Source organism: Coturnix japonica, chromosome 3, assembly GCF_001577835.2.
Source record: "Coturnix japonica isolate 7356 chromosome 3, Coturnix japonica 2.1, whole genome shotgun sequence".
NCBI classification, from domain to species: Eukaryota; Metazoa; Chordata; class Aves; order Galliformes; family Phasianidae; genus Coturnix; species Coturnix japonica.
In genome coordinates this window covers 4,399,600-4,420,373 of record NC_029518.1, presented here as the reverse complement: position 1 = coordinate 4,420,373, position 20,774 = coordinate 4,399,600, and the positions used below count along the sequence as shown (strand labels likewise).

At 53.4% G+C, this 20,774-nt stretch overlaps 1 protein-coding gene across 2 annotated transcripts; it reads left to right on the top strand.

Moving 5' to 3' along the window:
- Positions 1-15,731: 15,731 nt before the first annotated feature.
- Positions 15,732-19,734, top strand: FOXA2 (forkhead box A2). Of its 2 annotated transcripts, XM_015856685.2 has the most exons (4): positions 15,732-15,933; positions 16,302-16,394; positions 17,082-17,151; positions 17,754-19,734. In XM_015856685.2, exons 3-4 carry the CDS (start codon positions 17,083-17,085, stop codon positions 19,002-19,004), a joined length of 1,320 nt encoding a protein of 439 aa, XP_015712171.1. In that variant the 5' UTR covers positions 15,732-15,933; positions 16,302-16,394; position 17,082; the 3' UTR covers positions 19,005-19,734. The 2 variants fall into 2 exon arrangements, with proteins under 2 accessions (XP_015712171.1, XP_015712170.1); XM_015856684.2 differs by lacking the exons at positions 15,732-15,933; positions 16,302-16,394 and having other exon boundaries at positions 16,575-17,151.
- The last annotated feature ends 1,040 nt before the right edge of the window (positions 19,735-20,774 follow it).

Here is a 20,774-nt window from a genome sequence, read left to right as displayed (position 1 = left end):
AAGCAATAAATCCTATAGCCCAGACTTGCAGGAGTTTGTGAGGAGATGTAGAGATGCCTGTGAGACCTCATTAAATAGGTGTTCTGCAATCATCTGCCTCCATGTGCTCTGCTATTCCAAGAATTCAGTGAAGACTGCATCACCAGGGAGCATCTCAGCATCTCACTATCTCAACATCTAATTATTTGAGTATCCCAGCATCTCACCATCTCACCATCTCAGTATTCTACAATCTAACAACCCAACATCTCAACACCCCAGCATCCCAACAACTCAGTATCTCAAAATCTCAGCATCCCAATGCCCCAGCATCTGAACATCTCAGTATCTCAGCATCTCAGCCTTTCGATGTTCCAGCATCCCAATATCCCAGTATCCCATCATTCCAGTGTTGCAACTGTGGACTGTGGCTCAAGCATAGCTGATGAAGAAGGGGAGACGTCTAGCAATACTGGAAGAAGAGGATGGGTGTAGGTCTGTTAGCCATCCTCTGCTTGACAATGAGACTTGCCCCTAGCTGTACAATTGTATAAGGCCATAGTTATGCCTTCATCACTCCTCTCACCTTATTTAAGTCTGGCAGTGCAAGGCCTGGAACTCATGTCTAGGACCTGAGCTACGACCAGAAGTTGTCAGAGAAAAAAGAAAATGTCTCCTTTGCCAAAAGAACAGAGACCATAAACCATGAGATGATTAACACATAAACAATCCCACGCGGTTCTGGGAACCGAAAACAAACTGAACCAATGAAAGTGGTTTTCACTGCTTTTCTGCAGTCACGTGCTTTTCGTACCCCTGCTTATATCTTAGTCTGAATACAGTGTAAAAGTTCACCACCCCCTGCCTCTCTGCTTGTCCTGGAAAACCACATGTAAAAGGGCTTTGAAGTCAGGACACTTCAGGACAGCTTATGGAGCTCCTCTCAGCCATCCTGAGATCCTCCAGCTTTCAAGTTCCTGCCCCCTTGGACTCCATCTCATGACAGACACATTGATGAGACAGGCTCTATAACCTTTCCTACCCTAATTTACCTTCCCCAGAATTTGTATAACCATACCCAATCTAATTTACCCTTACCTACCCTAATTTACCTCCCCTCTGCTCCAAGATACTGATTAGTCATAGGCTAATACATTGTTTGCTTAGAATACATGTGATTATAGATCATATTTGCAAGAGTTTGCTCAGAATATGTTTAACAAACTGTTTTGGTGCACCTGATCACCTGTGTCAGGGAAGTGCATGATTGTCATTGACTTTTATCTGGGCAAAATAAACCAGGGAACAGGGTCTGACAGCAACCCCTCAGCATTCTGACATCTCAGCACCCTGATATCCCAGCACTGCAACACCTCCTCTTTTCAGCACCCCAACACATCAGCATCCCAACATGCCAGCATCCCAACATCCCAATGTACTAGCATCCCAATATCCCTGCACCCTAGCATTCCAACACTCCAGAACTCCACTCCACATCCCAATATCCCAGCATCCTAACATATCAGTATCCTAATACCCCAGCATTCCAGAATCCCAGCATCCCAATACCCCAACATCCCAGCATCCCATCATACTAGCATCCCAATATCCCTACACCCTTGCATTCTAACACCCCAGCATTCCAACACACAAGCATCCCAATACCCCAGCATCCCAATATACCAACATCCCAATATCCCAGCATCCCAACATCCCAGTATTCCAGCATCCCAATATTTTAACATCCCAACATCCCAGAATCCCATTATCCCAGCATCTCAGCACCCCAGCATCCCAACATCCCGACTGCATTCCTCAATGCAGGGTATGTGTGTACATATGTACCAATGCAGGAGCTGGTGGCTGTGTACTCCCCCAGCTGCAGGCTCAGCACGGTGTTGGGACTGAAACCTGGCTTGCACAGCAGCATGGATCCATCAGGCACAGCCACGCTTCACTCATCACTTGCTGTTGGCCAACACACACATTTCTAAGAGAGTAAACTGTTGGCAAAAGCATTTCCTAGAGCTCCCCCCATCCTGCGGTGTCAGACACATCCGCTTCATCCTTCCCACATCTTCCTTAGCAGCGAGTCGGGTTTCTTTCTTTTCATACTCAGTTTGCTCTGGATTAAAAGGAAATAAATAAGCTGCAGTAATTTCTATGACCTGATTCTGAACCGCTAATTCAGATGGACACTTTGACTGCATTCTAACATCCCTCCAGCTCACAAGAATGAAGTTCATGTGGCTCTGTGATGCCTGTCTGCCTCTATCAGCATAATTCTGCTTGTGACCCCAAACGGGGCTTAGAGGGGTGGCTCTCACCATGTACCCTGCCCTGTCCCCCAGCACAGCCCCGCAACAGGAAGATGTGAACCCCAGGAGAGCAGCGTGTCAAAAAAGGAGAAGGAAATTGAGAAAAACCTCACTTGTGCTGAGGGCTTCTGACAGCACGTACACGGCCCCAGCCAAACTGGAACAAAACAAAGCCAGGGTTCAATGCCTTGAAAAGTGCTTGCTTTGCTAAACAGGGCAAAGTACCTTCCTCTCTCACTCAGCAGAAAGGGAGAGCAACTGTCTGGGATCCAGCAGCCCTCCCTCCCGAATATCTCGAGTTATTAAAAAGACCGAATGGTTTCAGCTGAATCAGAACAGCTCCTGGCAGCCGCTGAGATGTGGCTCATCAGCGCAGCATCGTGGTGCAGACACGTCCCACTGGCAGCAGGGCCCCGTGCTGCCGCCCAGAACCACCCCCCTCCTCATCGAAGCGCCCAGGTGTGGGTGCAGGCTGGCTTCATTCCAGGCAACCCAGCTTTACAAACCCAGAGCTTATGTCAGTTGTTGAATGGCAGCTGTGCCTTAGATTTGGCGACCGCCGAGATGATTTGGGTTGTTTCAAGGCAGGCACGTCTCAGCTTTGGCGAACCCCACACTTAGTTTGAGTCGCTGAGCGGCGCACGCTCTGTCGTACGTAAAAACCAGTAGGGGCTGCCCTGGCTTTGGCGAACCCCAGGGAGGTCTGTGTCGTTAAGCCCCTCGTCTGGCACCAGCAGCGACCCATTTTCTGGTCGTTGTCACCCGCTGACGAGCTTTTAGCACGGCGCTGGGCCGGGTGCGCAGCTGCTGACCGGCACCCAGCGCTCCGTCCTACGAATGCAGATCCCAGGGATAAATAAATCTCTGCTGCCCTCTCCTGTTAGCTCTGTCCTAAACCCAGCGCTTGCCCTGCCGTCAGCCCTAAGCTCTTCTCCACGGTCCAGAGGGCTTATAAACGTGCTTCTAGCCCTGTGTGGCTTGCAAACAAAGCAGGGAAAGAGCTACTTGGCATCCCGTCGATATTTTCCAAGTATTTTGGATAGTGATAGGACAAGGGGGAATGGTTTTAAATTGAGACAGGGACAGGTTGGATCTTAGGAGGAAGTTTTTCACACAGGGGGGTGGTGATGCACTGGAACAGGTTGCCCAAGGAGGCTGTGGATGCCCCATCCCTGCAGGCATTCAAGGCCAGGCTGGATGTGGCTCTGGGCAGCCTGGGTTGGTGGTTGGTGACCCTGCACACAGCAGGGGGTTGAAACCAGATGATCATTGTTGTCCTTTTCAACCCAGGCTATTCTAGGATTCTATTATACGATTCTATGTTTTTCCATGTATCACGACTCACAGTTGTTGTGGCTGTTGGCCCAGTGTTCCATATCCCACTGTTTTGAAGGGCTGAAGCTTCATAGAGGGTAATTCAGTGGTTGTGGCTCAAGGACCACCTTTGGCCAAAGTCCTTGTTGGCTGAAGGCCTTGGGCCAGCTGAGGGGAGGGCCAGTCCTTTCATAAACCATAGATCATAGTATTGTTTGAATTGGAAAGAACCCTTAAAAGTTATCTAGTCCAACTCCCCTGCAACAATCAGCACCTGTAGGAGCGCCTTCTTTAGTATATTATGGCTGCTGTGTCTGCCAAAGAATGGCATCTCCAAACTCTCACATCTCTTCTTAAGGCTTTGCTTTCAGAAATGGAAAGAAATATTGTATATATCTATATTTATATATTTTAAGAGCCCTTCAAACCCAACTTCTCTTCTGCATGTCACCCCAAGAAGAAGCGAGCAGCATTGATGCTCACATCCCTTAGGCTTTATCCAGGCGACCTCGTGCCGGTGCTGGATGCATTTTGTGCCGTGAGAGGGAGTGAGCAGGTATTTATTTACTCAGGTTGGGCATCACAGTGGTGTTACTTATTCCTGCCCTGGCTTCTGTCCCAGGAGCTCCTGGGCGCTGGCAGCCCCTCGGTGCCGCACAGACACTGCCACATTTCACAGCCCCGCTCAAAGCTGCTGTTTGTGCTCTACGGAGCCTCATGGCTGGGGATGGGCAGCTGCCAGTGCAGGGTCCGTGGGGGTGGGGGGCAGCTGGGGGTCCCCAAACCTTCTGAGGTCATCCCCGACCTTCCTCGCCCACAGTTTGGAGGGGTCAGAGCTGCGGTGACGGGGTTGTGGCACATGTCTGGCCACTGGATTGCACTGGGATGGTGGCCAAGGTACACAGGACGAGTGCTGGGGCACATCCTTGCAGCGGATGGGCAGACGTGGCACCGCAGACTGCAGGGCATGGCCATCAGTATTTAGGGATTGCCATCAATGTCTGGATTTTGCCATCAGTATTAAGGATCTGCCATCAGTGGGGCTTACCATCAATGTCTGGGGGTTGTTACCGATATTCAGGGTTTCTCATCAATATTCAGGGCTTGCCATGAGTATTGGGGGTGTGCCATTAGTCTTACAGTCTTCCCATCAATATTAGGGATTTGCCACCCACATTTGGGACTTGCCATTAATATCTGGGGTAGTATTCGAGGTTTGCCACCAATGTTTGGCATTAGCAATCAATATTTGGGTCTTGTCATTAGTATTTGGAGTTTACCATCAATGTTTGGGGCTTGCTATCAGCACATGGTCTTGTCACTAGTATTTGAGGTTTGCCATCAGTGTTTAGGGTTTGCTATCAATATCTGGGGCTTGACATATATTTATCAGGTCTGTCATCAATATGGAATATTTGGAGTTTGCTATCAATATTAGGGATTTGCTATCCATATGAGGGACTTGCCATCAATACTTGGGGTCTGTCACCAATGTGAAGGGCTTGCCATCAAGTTTAGATTTTGCCATCAGTCTTAGGAGTTTGCCATCAGTGTTTGGGGTCTGCCATCAATATTCAGGGCTTGCCATGAACATTTGGGGATACCCATCCAAAGCTGAATAAGGGTCCCAGAAAAACAACCCTGATCATGTGGGGAAGGGACATAGCCCGGCATTAAGCATGGGGGTTATGCCCCTGCAACCCTATGGATCAGCAGAGCTCATGCCCACAGGTGTGGGTAACAAGAGTAAGGAAGCAGTGAGCAGATGGCTTTGCCAGGCACCTCGAATCGCTCTGGCACTGGGACGTGCCAGGCTGTGCCTCCTGTTTGACATGGAGCTCCTCAGAAAATGCCTCCCAGCTTTGGAGGGATGAAAGCTGTTTGAGAGGATATGCAGAATGCACCGGTTGAGAGAGCTTAATTAATATTTAAACAGCGTGGTGGAATTTGTCTAAATCCTGCTAGATTAAACGTGGGCATGGTAATGGACGAGCTTGAATTGCTGATGGAAATTGCAGCGAGTCATGCTATACACAAATGGAACAGCCAAATTAGTGCTTGAGAGCTCGAGTTCTGATCAGTGTGCTGCGGTACAACAGCACAGAGCTCCTCGTGATGGGGATTGTGTTTGTAATTTCTCCTTTTATCTATGGGCAGAACCAATAGAAAGGAGGAGAGCATTGCAAGCAGGTGGAACCCAATAAGGCCTGCAATCCCTGAACCTCACTGCTGTGCTGCTCATGGAAGAGGCCGGGGCTCCTTCTCAAGCCCCTGGCTGCAGTGGGAGGGTTTCTCCCTTTGGTAAAAGCAAACAGAACCTGGGCAGAGAGGCACGCAGCCGGCACAGAGATGCATTTATCCTGCGGTGCTGCTCGCCCTAAGGTGACATCATGTAGCCACTCACTCACACCATATTAATTTAGCTGCACCTTATTTTGGAGGGCTGGGACCTGAGGTTTTGCCATTTCCTATGGTCTCCTAAAGCCAGCTTAGGTTTCCTGGCTGCCAACACAGGCAACTTTTATGACCAGGCACCACCGAAACCTGATGGTGGATGAATAGAGCCCATAAATAGCAAAGCTGGAGCAGCTCCCTTTGCAGAACTGATCTGCCTAAGCTGCAGAAAGCACATGATCCTGTGGGGACAAGGGCTGCTGGCCACAGGAACGAGCTCCAGCCCCCCACATTGTCCCCAGCTGCCCCACAGCTCCCCCAGCTTCAGCCATGGGCTGAGCTGGGCTGCTGGTGCTGCAGCTATGCATCATGCTGCCAGCATCACTGAGCACTGCTGCATCAATGTGCACTGCTGCATCAATGTGCACCGCTGCATTTCCATGCAGTGCTGCATCAATGTTCATCACTGCAACACCATGCTCTGCAGCAGCAGTGTGCAATGCTGCATCACTGTGCACTGCTACATCACTGCACACTGTCATGCAATTATTATGCATTATGTCACACTTGTGTCAAAGCATGCTTCTGTATCTCTATGCACTATGCACTGCTGCAATACCATGCACTGCTCATTGCCACACACTGCTGCATCACTGTATACTCCCACAACGCCGCACCCTTGCATCACTGCGCACTGCTGCATCACTCTGCAGCATTGCATCACTACACACTGCTGCACCAATGTGTACTGCTGCATTGCTGTGTACCGCTGCATCAATTTGCATTGCTGCATTGCCATGCAATGCTGCATCACTATACACTGCTGCATCACTGTGCACTGTCGCATTGCTGCGTGCTGCTGCATCATTGTGCATTATTGAATCACCATGCACTGCTGCATCCCTGCATGCTTGTGTCACAGCACACTGCTGCATCTCTATGCATTGCTACACCACTGTGCACTGCTGCATTCCTGTGCACTCCCAAGTCACTTCACACTACTGCATCCCTGCACATTGCTGCATCACCACGCACTGCTGCATCACTGTGCACTGCAGTGCCACCCTCCCTGTGCCGCAGCCTGCTGCTCTGCTGCTTGTGCATGGGCAGAACAGCTGCACCTCCCCACTACCCCACAGCAGCCGGTGCAGCCCCAGCCACCTGCTTCACATCTCACCGTGTGCACTGCGCTGGCTGAGGAAACACCCCTCTGCTTTCTGCAGTTTCTGGCACTGGCAGAGGAAGGCCGCCACCACCTCAAAACCATTTGCAAATAGCTGCTGTTTGCGCAGACAAACACTGGAAAAAATATTTTCTTTCCTCCCAGTCGTGCGTTTATTGCCCACCGCGAGTTAGCACGGATTTAGCCCTCGAGTGCAGCTGAGCTCCATCTCTGTTGCTTCACTTCCAATGTGGCCACAGCCCCGGTGCGCTTTAATTCCTTTCATCCAAGAGATGAGAATCCTGCCTTTAAACTTGGCTGCACCGCCTGGGTTTTGAGCAGGGGGTGCCCTGGAACCAGGGAACATTTTGGTGGCTTTGGGGTTTATAAATCCCTCAAAAATCTCTCTGAAAGGCTTTTCCATGACAGCAGTGGGGTTTCTTTTCCTCCCCTTGTCTTTTTATCTAGCAGATGGAAACAACAAGCAAGCAACAGGGAGGATGATGCAAGGGGCAGGAGGCTGCTATCTGAGCTATGTTATTACAGAAAAAAAATGACCTGGCACTGAAAGAATTAAAATAATGTCATTCCTGTTTGCTCTGGCTCATTTTTAATACGCCAGTCACCTTGACATTTCTAAAAGAATTTTTCAAGTATGCAAGTTCAGAAATTATGCAACTTGACAAAAGGCGGGGGGTTGCAGGAGGATGGAGGAATACATTGGGAGATGGAGGCTGGACAGGGTAAGAGAGGGGCAAGGGGATGGCTGTCGCCTCCTGGGGTGGTGCTGCCATTGATGCAAGCCCAGCCTGGATATCTAGGGCATTAATTGCTGTTGCAATTTAAACAATGGCTAGTGAAGCAAAGAGGAGCAGTTAGGAGCCTTGATCCAACATCCCAGCATCTAATTTCCCAACATCTCAGCATGCCAATATCCTAGCATCCTACTACCTGTGCATCCCAGCACCCCGGCATCTCAGCATCTCGACATGCCAGCATCCCAGTATCCCAGCATCCCAATGTCCCAGCATCCCATTACCTCTGCATCCCAGCATCGCAACATCCCAGCATCCCAGTTGGTCAGCATCATAATGTCCCAGCATCCCACTACCTCAGCATCCCAACATCCCAGCACCCCAGTTGGTCAGCATCATAGCATCAGTGCCTCAATGCCCCAGCATTCCAGCATCCCAGTATCCCACTACCCTTGCATTCCAGCATCCCAGTGTCCCGAATAGTCAGCATCCCAGTGTCACTGCATCAGAACATCCCAACATCCCAGTATCTCTTCAACCCAACATCCCAACATCCCAATATCTCTTCAACCCAAAATCGTGCATCCCATTATCTCTTCACCCCCGAATTCCAGCACCCCAGTATCTCTGCATCCCAACATCCTGCATCCCATCATCCCAGCGCCCTGGCATTCCCAAATCTCAGCATCCCATCATTCTGGCCTTTCAGCATCCCCACATGCCTGCATCCACGCTTCCCTCATGCCCTGCAACCAGGGCTGGCACAGGGGATGGGCAGTCTCAATGGGTCAGCTCAGCACCCTGTGACCCAAGCTGAAGCCATGCAATCACTCATGCTCTGGCCACGGAGGAGATCATTTGCCTGTGTAATTGTATGCTTTGCCGTTAAGCGTATTGATTCTGAAAAGTTAATCAGACAATTTGGAAGTGCTATATCTAAAAACATAAAATCCCATTAAACTGATTAAATTAAAACTGAATCCATCTTAAATAATCACATGCAACTTAAAACTGTTGAAATAGCGTATTGTATTCAAATAAAATTATTTCAGTCAAACAAGAAGCCCAGGGCCGGGGATGCCTGCAGAGCGGGCACTGATCTCAGCGTCTCAGAGACAAGAAAAGGGTTTTATCTGCTCGGAGCCGGGTTCGGGATTGTTCTTGATCGCATCACTGCGGAGAGCTGCCTGCCTAGCGATGCTATCGCCCGGCTCCGGAGCAGCGGGGCTGTGACTCGGAGATAACCGGAGCGCTGCTCAGCGAGTTGGCTGCCGAATTTGTTTATTTTCTCCTTTCCGAGCCGGCCATCACTCCGACTTGATAAGTTCAGCTGGCGAGCCGGCCCCTATTTATTTCTAAATACGGTGTTCCTTTTCACCTTTACAGCGAGCAACAGCGCGAATCAATGCCGGCCCCAGGCAGCGACAGCGGGGAGCTTCCTCCCGGGGAACAGAAACCCCATCGGCGTGGGAAGCAGAAGGGAAGCTCCCCCGTTGCAGCGGGCACCGCCGGTGGGAATAATTAATAGCCCGGTGCCACGGGGTGCCATTAACATGTGCATGGCGGGGGGCTGGGGGGGGGCTGCTTCCTGAATCCACATCCGCGCCCCCCCCCGCCCTCCTGCCCAGGTGCTGTTTGCCCACCCGAGGACGAGGAGGCAGGAAACATCCTCCCGCCGCCCGCATCTCAAGGCCGCGGGCATTTCCTCGCCGGGCAGGCTGTGTTTGCTCTGGGCCCCGGGGAGCTGATGAGGTGCTAATGTGAGGGTTGCCGGCACCTGCATGGCCTGGAAACCGGGGGGTGGCAAGCAGCGAGGGGCTCCTGCATATCGCCGGTGTGCGGCCGGATCCCGCTGCTCGCCTGCAGACAGCACAAATCAGAGGACATCAGTGAGGAGCAGGCAGTGGTGTGCCGCGGGAAGTGCCCCAGGCAGGGGAAATGCCCTGGAGGGATGGGGACAGCGGTGGGCTGCTCTGTTGTCACTTGATTTTTGGGTGACCCTTCGGGACGCATGTGCTTCCCTGTGGGCAAGCAGAAATCATAAAGCTGAGGGTATCAGCCGTGCTCCACGTACAGATGGACGAGGCTGTGCACCCAGCAGATGTGTATCTGGGAGATAAGGGTCCGGCGCTGCCTGCACATGGAGCCAGGGCTGATGAGCTGCCAGGCGGCCCCTTGTCCCCATCACCATTAGAGGGGAGCTCTGTCTCCTGCACACAGATTGAATCACGAGGCAATAGGGGCCTCCAAACTTTCTTCCTGATCTCTTCCCTTCCAACTTGTGGGCTCGTCTGAGTGTTTACAAGAAAGGGAAACCAAAAATCACATCCTTTCAATCACAGCTCTTCAATCGCATCTCCTCCATCAATCACACATCTTCACTCATTTGGGGCTTTGGGAAAAACATCCGGACCCTACAGGGCAGTTTGGCTTGAGGTGATGCTCATCAGGACCCACAGCCACTGGGGGTCTCACCTCGTGTTGCCACGTCCCCTGGCAGGGGACATATCCTTCTGTGTGGCACACGTGGGCAGGGGACACGTGGGCACTGCCCCGCTCCTCGCCTGGCAGATGGAAATAGCAGCAGCTCTATTGATTTACAGCCACAGCCCTGACTTTAATGGGCTGTTTTTGCTCCCCAGCAGCTCCGGCTTGGGTCTCTTTGCAACAAACCTCTCTTTTTTCCCTCAGCTTGCCCTGTGAAACAAGGGGAGGCGACGCTTCGCCCCGCTCGCCATCGGCACACCGCGCGTCTCCCCTCGGAGAAAACAAACCCCAATCCCACGAGCATAAAAGGGCTTTGTGGTGGGGACATCAGTGCCGTGCCGCGGGCCAGGGCTCACCGCCCGCCTGCCAACCCGCGTAGGAATGCTTGCTGCCACCGCAGCCTGCGGGTAGGAAATAGTTTCCAGGCAAAAAGGCCTCCCAGTGTATTCCGGCCCAACAGCTTCCAGCAGCCTTCTGTAGGCGTCTTGTTCTGCCGCCGCCGGGACACCTACCCAGAGGAAGAGCGGAGACGAAGGTGGGAGAGCTTTTAAAAGCTCTGGGTAATTTTGTTCCAGCCCCGTGCTCCAGCTTTGAGGCTTTGGAGGATGCTTGGGGCTGGAGTTTGGGGCAGAGCGTTTGCAATAGATGAGCATCGACCCTGTGATAAGCCCTATAAAGAGAAGTGGGGCAATGCTAGGGGGTTTGGGGAGCCCTATACAGACTGGGCTGCAAATGTAGGTCACATCCCTCTCCTTGCTCAAATCCGGCCATGACGAGGGTGTTGCAGGTTGGGCTGAAATATGTACCTCCAGCTCTTTACTCTGGCACCGAAACAAAACCCAACTCAGAAAACTGCGAAAAATAAACCCAGCTTGTGAATGCTGCTGATTGGAAGTTTTTCCAGCAGGCAGCAAGCGCTGTCCTACCCGTGTAAAATCACTCCTCGGGCATGTGTTGATCTGGGCAATGTTTCCTCTGCAAAAAGAAAAAGGAAAAGATCAGAGTGAAGGGAAAGGAAAGTTTAGAGGGGAGCTATCCACCAGCTCCTGGGATGCACTTTATTTAGCAGCCTGCCACCTGGGACATGCTATGGGGACACTGCTGTGGCTGTGCTCCCCCAAAAGGGCCGGGGAAGCTGCAGGAAGGGATGGGTTATTTTTAGGGGGAGAGGTCCCCCGGGGAGGGCGGGCGCTTCCAGGCAGAGCACCGCCCCAAGCAGGTGTCCTGAGGATAAAAAAAAGGGATTACTGAGTCAGATAAAAGCTTGTTTGGCCAAAGTTATGGCAATCCTACAGCTGGAGCCGGAGATTTTCACCTGGCAGTGGGATCTGCTGGAGCATGGGGTGCCCATCTGAGACCCAAATCTCCCCCCCACCCCATCAACCGCAGTAGTTTTGTGCTAATTAAACAGAACCGTGCTTGTGTGCCCGCGTCTGACCCACGCCAGATTTATGGGGTGATCCTGCAGGGCACAGGGCTGCTATTAGTGGTCACGAAACCGCAGGCTCACAGACGGGCTCCCAGCCCCAGGCAGCTCCATGTTTTTGGGAGCAGAAATCTCCGCTCTCTCTGTTTTGCCGGTAGCATTGCCAGGGACACACAGTTCCTGAGAGCTGCTTCTCCCAGTCCCAAAGAGGATGGGGTCCCTGGGGGCCGTCCCAGCACTGTGTGGATGGGGACATGCTGGGGGTGCCAGCTGGGCTGTGAGCCATGTGAGCTGCCCTGCTCCCCTCACTCGGCGCTCCACGAGCGGTTCGCCCTGCTATTTATACCCAGCAGCCTTTCGGGATAAATGAGGCTATTTTAAAGGTCTTGGCCAGGTACAACTGGTTTAAACAAGGCTGGTAATGACTCAGAGGGCTATAAATGTCCATCAGGCAGGCACTCAGCTTGTGAGGGTTTTGATCTGCTTAATGCACAGGAGCAGCATCACGTATCACTCAAGCATCCTGTATTTCCAAGCATCCCTCATCTCCTGAGCATCCCTCATCACCCAAGCATTGAATCTTAAAAGCATTAAGGTTGGAAAAGACCCCTAAGATCATCAAGTCCAACCCCAGCCCAACCCCACAGCGTCCACTGACCTCATCCCTAAGTGCCACATCCCCATAGTTCTTGAACACCTCCAGGGATGGTGACCCCAACACTCCCTGGGCAGCTGTACCATCCTACATTGCCCAGGCATCCCACAGACCATCATGGAGGTGGAGGTGACCTGCAGAAACATGGGGAGGGCTGTTATGCACCCATTTAGTGCTGAAAGCTGCTGCTTCCTCCTACCGTGCCTTCCGCCGCTGGATGCTCTCCAGCAGAAAGGGGTTTTGTTAGCAAATAACAGGGAGGTTTTAAAGCAGGGCTGTTTGGGAGGAGTATCCACCTTCAGTGTTTCTGTTTGTTTTCTCATTGTAAAACCAAAGGCATTTCAGTTTTCAGAAACTGATTATTAAACATTAAAAAAATATAGTATTTCCCCTAACAGCAGCCACAGCCTGAACACTTTGGGAGGCCAGGTGATTTTGTTGTGGAGTCCTTCCAGAAAGCATCATCCTGACCATGGGTTGTGCATGGCTTCCTTGTCCCCTGGTGTCCTCAAGCACTCCGAGGTGCCACCACTTTGTCCCCCACTCGCCATCCTGGGTGATGTCATTTCCCTGGGTGCATCCTTTGAGCACTTCCAGTGCTTTCTGGCACCTTGTGGTACAGCAGCTCAGTGCCTTGAATAATTAGAGAGTGGGGAGGGCTGCAAAAATAACACCTGAATATGGTAAAAATAGAGATGGCTGCCAGGTCGGGATGGCAGCCATGGGGACGTGTGTGGATGAGGCATGGAGCAGCTGCATTAAGTCTGCTCCATGCCAACTAACTGGCTTTGTGTTAGAGCCCCGGGAAGAGTAAATGCAGGAGGAAGTATATGTGGAGCATCCCTCAAAGGTTTCACTTCTGAAAGTTTCCATGGGTGACAATGGAGTTCTTCCCACTGCTTTCAAAGCTGTGTTGGGACCACACTGATGGGTGTCTGGATGTTTTTGTGTAGGACCTTAAGGACAGCCAAGCTCAGGCTGGATGGGTCTATGAGCACTGATGGAGCTGTGGGTATCCCTGTTCAGTGCGGGGGGTTGGACCAGATGGTCTTTAAGGGTCCCTTCCAACTCAAATAATTCCATCTGTGGAATTATCTATGACCTCTGTATGGTCATAGAGAATTGGGAGGCATCTCCTGGTATTTCCCAGTTAGGTGACAATCAAACACTTCCCACCAGTGTCTGCTGCTGGAGGAGTTCCAGCATTCAAACCACAGCATCTCCTTGGGCTGCGAGTTAGATTCAAACTGCTGAATTTTGGCATACTCCCCACTTGTCTTTTGTTAGACTTGTTGAAGTCTTGGAAAGCATCTTATTTTTCTTTAAAGTGAATGAAGAAGCCCCATTAAATGCTGAATCTAATTAGGAAAGGCTTGGTGGGAGAATTCATCAAATAGTTAAGTCAATACAGAAGAATGTAATTGCTGTCGTTGCCTGCGGGGCCAAGGCTGATGGCCAACATCGTTGGGTGGGTAACTCAATGAGACGGGAGGATCCCTACAGTATGGGATGTAATTGATTTCTATGCTCCTATCTGAGTCCTTGAGTGAGCGAAGAAGATCGGCTCCTGCCATGGCCCACAGAAATGATAGGTCAAAGGGAAATGGTTTCAAACTAAAAGAGGTGAGATTTAGGCTGGATATATGGAAGAAATTTTTTACCATACGGGTGGGTGAGGCAATGGCACAGGCTGCACAGAGAGGTGGTGGTGCCCCATCCCTGCAGACAGCCAAGGTCAGGCTGGATGGGGCTGTGAGCACTGATGGAGCTGTGGGTGTCCCTGGGCACTGCAGGGGGTTGGAATGGATGGCCTTCAACAATCCCTTCCAACTCAGATAGTTCTGTGACTTTCTGTCCCTCTCCATAGGGACCCCATGAGCAGCCCCTGCTCACATCCAGCCCTACAGTGCTGATCATGGGAACAGAAATATGGCACTAACAGTGACCCCAAGGTCTGTTCTGCCTGCCTGAGTGTGAGCTACTTGAGATGCCCTCAGCCCCACAGAGTCCTTTGGTTACTTCCAGGGATCTCATGGGGGAAAATGCCACCATCCACAGACGTGATGTGAGCTCCTTCTCCATCCTGTTATTAAAATGCTTCTGTGGGCATTGAGTGCTCCTGTCTTGCAGTTCCTCAGCTACAGGGGAAAAAACAACGGACGCATTTAGTTTGAAACAACAGGGCAATTGGGAGAGTTCATTATATTGGATTAATTATGATAATTATCAGTAGAAGAGAGATAATTACTCTGTTTGTTGTCAAGAATAAGGTACAGTTGTAATAGGGAGAGGTGAAAGGGGGGTGATTTTTTATTCTCCTTTGCAGATAAATGCCTTCACCCAGCAAGAAGAGCAGGAGATGTGCTTGTCACCAGCAGTGGAGGTGGCCCAGAATGGTGGCAGATACTGCCCATGGTGGCCCAGCCACTGTCTCTTGCCTCCAGGAAGGGAACACCAGCTCTTCCAGGCATGGCTCCCAATGCAAATAGAAACGTAATTTAAAAATTAAATTTAAAATAAATATTACTTAAATATTAAAGAGAAGAAGTCATTTTTTAAATGGCCGCCGCATTTCTCTGGAGCCCAAGTGGGTCTGTTTAAACAAGAAGAGGCTGAACATTTTCAATTTCGATCATCTGGGGTATTTAAAAAGATGTTTCTCTACAAGGCAAGACTATCTTCTTCACTGCTTCCTTCCCTCTTCTCTTAAGGTGTTGATTTTATTGGGCTGCCCAAGGGTAGCGGCATCACAGTTTGACTAGTGAAATAAGGGATGGGATGTGGAAGACCCCACGGGATGCCAACGGGGCTCACATTTAGGACCACACGGTGCTGGTACAGCGGGAAGACTCGGCCTTACCCATCACATATGATCGCTGGTGATGCTCCCAAGTGATGCACTGGAGGGTGACCTCCGCCGTCGGGGGGACCCCCGGGTACAGGCGGGGGACAGGCGGGGTGCCCCTCCACCCCCGGCCCTCCGGTACCGGGGACAGCAGGCGACAGGGGGCGCCGCGCCACCGCTCTTAGACCTCGGGACAGCCCTGCCCGGCCTCCCACCCCTCCACCCCACCCCCCCTTTTTTGGGGGCAAATCCCCCTTTTCCCGGCGCGTCCCCGCCCTGAGGGCAGCTCCCCTGGGGTCTCTCCCTTCTCCTCCAGCCAGCCCTCATCTCCCCTAAATATGGGCGGGAGGAGGCGGGCTGCTTCTATCCCCGCAGCTATCGCGATAGGAGCCAGTTTCGTTTGGAGACGGCTCCCGAAGGCGTTGGGGCGAAGGGAAAAGCCCTCCGGCGAAGCCCCCCGGCTGTTGGGTTTGTGTTAATGTTTAAAAGCTCCCGTTAACCTCGCCAAGCTGTGCTGGGGTTAATGCCGGGAGAGAACCCAAATAAATAACCGAGGGAAAAGGTCGGTGCCGCGCCGCCCCGCCTGGCGCCCGGGCAGGTAGGTACAGGGCGCACGGCACGGGGAGGGCGGCAGCTCCGTGTCCCCCACTGGGCGGGGGGGGAGGCAACACTGCGGGGCCGGGAGGTGTCGGACACCCCAGGGGGCTGCGCTTCCTCCCTGGAAGGAGGGAAGGAGAGAAGGAAGGAGGGAGGGACGGAGGCAGCCGCTCCCCGACGGCTACACTCGAGCAGCGTCCGTGGATCCGTCCGTGGGTGCGGAGCGACGCTTCCCCGACGGCGCCCATCGGGCCCCGCTCTGGCTGCGTGTTCCCCGACGGCGCTGAGCCCGGCCCCGCCGCGCTCCCCTCTCCCAGCTCCCGCCTTCCCCTGCCCTTCCTGTTTGTTTTAGTTACGAAATTGTTGTAGGTACCTGAGGCAGAGCCGCGGGAAGGCATGAGGCAGAGCCGGGCCACGGCCGGGAGGAAGGTGGCCTGAGGCTGAGCAGCCGCGGGGAGAAAGGTGAGTGTGGCTCGGGGGGCTGCGGCCGTCGGAGGGGGATCGGGGCACCGCTCTGTTTGGGCTTTGCGAGGGGACACCTTCCATCGGAGTGCGGCTGGAATGGGGGTCCCGTAGGAGCCCTCCTGTTGAGGGGGGGTGCGGGGGGAGACGCGGGGTGGTTCCGGGAGTCGCTCCGGGGTGCGGGTCGGGAGCCGCGGAGCAGCCGCTCCCGCCTAGGTGTGAGCTGATTATTCAAATGGGCAGCCGAGGACCTGGGGATTGGAGGCTCGCCTGGCCGCTCCGTGCTATATCACTCGGGCACCCACGTCACTGCAGCACTTGTACTCCTCTTCCTCCCTCCTCCTCTTCTTCCTCCCTCCTCCCTCCTCCCTCCTCCTCCTCCTCCTCCTCCTCCTCCTCCTCCGGCTCCTCCATCGCCTCCGGGCGACTCTTCACCGCGAAGCTCTGCGGAAACCCACCCAAGGAGCGGCGGCGAAAAAAAACCCCGGCCCCGGCGGTGCCCCCTCCCTTCCTCCCTCCCTCCTCTTCCTCCTCCTCCAGCGGCTCCGACGGAGGGAGCGCGGCAGAGGGGAGGGAGGGCTGGCGATTTTTTTTTTTTTTTGGGGGGGGGGATTGCTCTCTCTCTCTCTCTGCGTCGTCGTTTGTTGTGTCTGTTAAATTTTAAACTGCCATGCACTCCACTTCCAGTATGCTGGGAGCGGTGAAAATGGAAGGCCATGAGCACACGGACTGGAGCAACTACTACGGGGAGCCCGAGGTAAGGGGGTGGGGGGGGTGTTGGAAGCCGGGCGGCCCGATCCCCGCGCCGGGATACTGGGGGGAAACCTCAACTTTGTCGCTAAATATTCTCGAGGCGCTGAACTGCGGCTGGGGGACAGCGGGGGCGACGGGGGCAGCGGGGCCGCCCCCCCCAGCCCCCGGGAGAGAGCGGGGCTGCCGGGCAGCGAGTCGCGTTTTTTCCTTTCCCCCTACCCTCCCCCCCACCCCCCACCCGAGGTATTTTTCTCTCTTTGCTCGGGATTGTCTCTTTTCCTCCAGCTTGGATCCTCTGAGCTCGGTGAGATCCCGACTTTTTCAATATCTAAATTTGGGCTTTTTTCTTTCTTTCTTTTCTTTCTTTCGGTTTTTTTTTCTTTTTTTTTTTTTTCTTTTTTCTTTCTTTTTTTTTTTTTTTCCGTTAATGAGCGATTCAACACCCCCCATCTCCCGCCGATGCCCCCCGGGGGTTTAACCCTTCCCACCCCGCAGCTCCAGAGCTTCAGGAACTCCCTTGGGCTGGGCTGGGGGTGCCTTACTTGGGAACTGCTTTCATTTCCAATCCCCCCAAATCTCCCTTATCTTTCTCGTTTGTCTATGCAGAGCTACTCCTCGGTGAGCAACATGAACTCGGGGCTGGGCTCCATGAACACCATGAACACCTACATGACCATGTCGGCCATGAGCACCACAGCCAACATGACAGCAGCCACCTCCATGAACATGTCCTACGCCAACACGGGCATGAGCCCTTCACTCGCCGGCATGTCCCCAGGTGCGGGGGCCATGGCCGGCATGGGCTCGGCTGGCGTGGCAGGGATGGGTGCCCACCTGAGCCCCAGCATGAGCCCCATGGGAGGCCAAGCGGGCTCTATGAACGCCCTGGCCCCTTACACCAACATGAATTCTATGAGCCCCATCTATGGGCAATCCAACCTCAACCGCTCGCGGGACCCCAAGACGTACCGGCGGAGCTACACTCACGCCAAGCCCCCTTACTCCTACATCTCGCTCATCACCATGGCCATCCAGCAGTCACCCAACAAGATGCTGACCCTGAGCGAGATCTACCAGTGGATCATGGACCTCTTCCCCTTCTACCGCCAGAACCAACAGCGCTGGCAGAACAGCATCCGCCACTCACTTTCCTTCAACGACTGCTTCCTCAAGGTGCCCCGCTCCCCAGATAAGCCAGGCAAAGGCTCCTTCTGGACGCTGCACCCCGACTCGGGCAACATGTTTGAAAACGGCTGCTACCTGCGGCGCCAGAAACGCTTCAAGTGTGAGAAGCAGCTGGCGACCAAGGACGGCGGTGGGGGCAAGAAGGGGCCGGGGCAGCCCCCCAGCCAACCCCTAGGGGAGGGCAGCTCCTCGGGGGGCTCCGAGGGCTCAGCGGGTGCTGAGTCACCAGCGAGCGCCTCACCGTGCCGGGACCACAAGCGCGCCCTGGCCGAGCTGAAGGGTGCGGCGGCAGGGCCGAGCCCCGGGGAGCCATCAGCGGCCTCTCCAGCACAGCACCTGCTGGCCCCGCCACACGCCGGGCTTCCTCATGACGCCCACCTCAAGCCCGAGCACCACTACGCCTTCAACCACCCGTTCTCCATCAACAACCTGATGTCGTCCTCCGAGCAGCAGCACCACCACCACCCTCACCACCACCACCACCCCTCGCACAAAATGGACCTCAAGGCCTACGAGCAGGTGATGCACTACTCGGGCTACGCCTCACCCGTGCCCGCCAGCCTGGCCATGGGGCCGGTAACGAACAAAAACCCATTGGAGTCCTCCCCTTTGGCCGGAGAGACTTCTTACTACCAAGGTGTGTATTCCCGGCCCATCATGAACTCCTCCTAAAGGCAAAGGGGGAAAAACCCCCTCACCCCGCGCGATCCCCCTAGCAGCGCGATGGACTGTGAGCGCTGCTGAGCACGGTACCTACCCATATAGCTATCTATCTACTTTTGTTTTGTTCCTTGCTGGCTCCAGGTGGTTGCATCCACTTGGGGAGCAGTGGGCGCACCTCGCGTGCCACCCCTAACCCTAACCCTGCAGTCCCCTCGGTTTGCCTTGCGGGGTGGTTCGGTTTGGTGGGAGGGGGGTGTAAGGGAGAGGGGTTTTTCCTCTTGGGGCTGGTTTCTTATTTTTTTCGTTGTCGTCGTTGCAAGGAGGTGGAAATATATCTATTTTTTTGGTGTGGAAGTGATGAGGAAAAGGGGAGGAAAAAGAAATAACCAAACCCCAAGCAGACAAAAACGGACGCAAAGAAAATGAAGCCCTCGTTCGGTGGGAAACCCAATACGAGTTTGGGATCTGAGGATGGGAAGCCTTGTAAAATTGTACAAAGGGGAAGGGGAAAAAAAAAAAAAAAAGAAAGAAAAAAAGGAAAAAAAAAATACAACAAACCAAGTCAGGATAGATTGTTGTAATTGAAACAAACGCTTGATGTTACCGGGAGAGTAAACTACTTGGATCTGATTAATTTATCGTTTCTGTATGCTTTATTTATGGCTTATAAATGTGTATACTGGTAGCGACTAGCCAGGTTGCCACAGAACTCTATTAAAGTGTTATTGGCGGTTTTTTTCCCCCTGCATCTCTGTTCTGCCGGGATTCGCCCTCCTCTCCCCGGCCGTGCGGCCCCGACGGTGCGGCCGTGCCTCTCCCGGCCCCTTTTCTGCCCTCGGAAGGACTGGCCGAAGCGCACCCAGCTCGGGGGGGGGGGACTCGGGGGGGGGTCAACGATGAAAAGCCGTCCCGGGAGGGGTGTACGCTTTGAGATTAAACCATGGGCAGCGGGATGCGCGGCCGCGCTTGCTCTGCCGTCGGGGACCAAAGCGCACGTCTGGGGCCGCTAAAAGAGAGTAGTCTGAACGGTGTTAACGATGAGGGTCGGGAGGACGGCCCTGCCGGGAGCGGTACGTCCAAAGAAGCGCTGCTTCTTTCTGCCCTAAAGCCCTCCCGTCCGCTCGCAGCCCCACCGCCCGGGCAGCGGCACCTATCCGAGAGCGGTGCTGTCATTTCTTCCCCTCTTTCCGTGCCCGTTTTCACAACCACTTGTTGTTTTTCCCACGCATTTACAGCCGTCGGAGATGTTACTTTCCTAAATAACATTCAAATCCTTCTTAAAATTCCGCTTTGTCCACGGGTAGAGAAAAGGGAACAGGGAAAGGGGGAGGTGAACGAGGGAAAAAAAAAAAAAGAAAGAAAAAACAATGAAAAAAAAAACCCTCCCAAAAACAAACCGGGGATCCAGGCAGCAATCTGTCTGTCTCTATACGGCAAGGACACACACGTTGTGAAGCGAGGCGTGCAATGTGTTTCATTAGCACATAAAAGGCTCCCGCGGGGACGGAGCAAGCACGGGCGCGGGGTGACAGCGCTTTGGGGAAGGAGGCGGTAGCGGCCGGTCCGGAGCGGGCATCAACGGTGGCACTCGGGGCATTCAGCTCTCGGTCAATTCAATTGTCGCTTTTTATATTGTTTTCCTCAGGCTTCTTTAATTCGCTGCGATTTAATGGTTGAGTTTCCCTCCCGCTGCCCGTCGAAATGCGAGGGTGTATGAGAGGGAGAAGGGAGAAATACAAAGGGCCGCTCACTCTCTTTCCATCTCTCCCTTTGCACCCC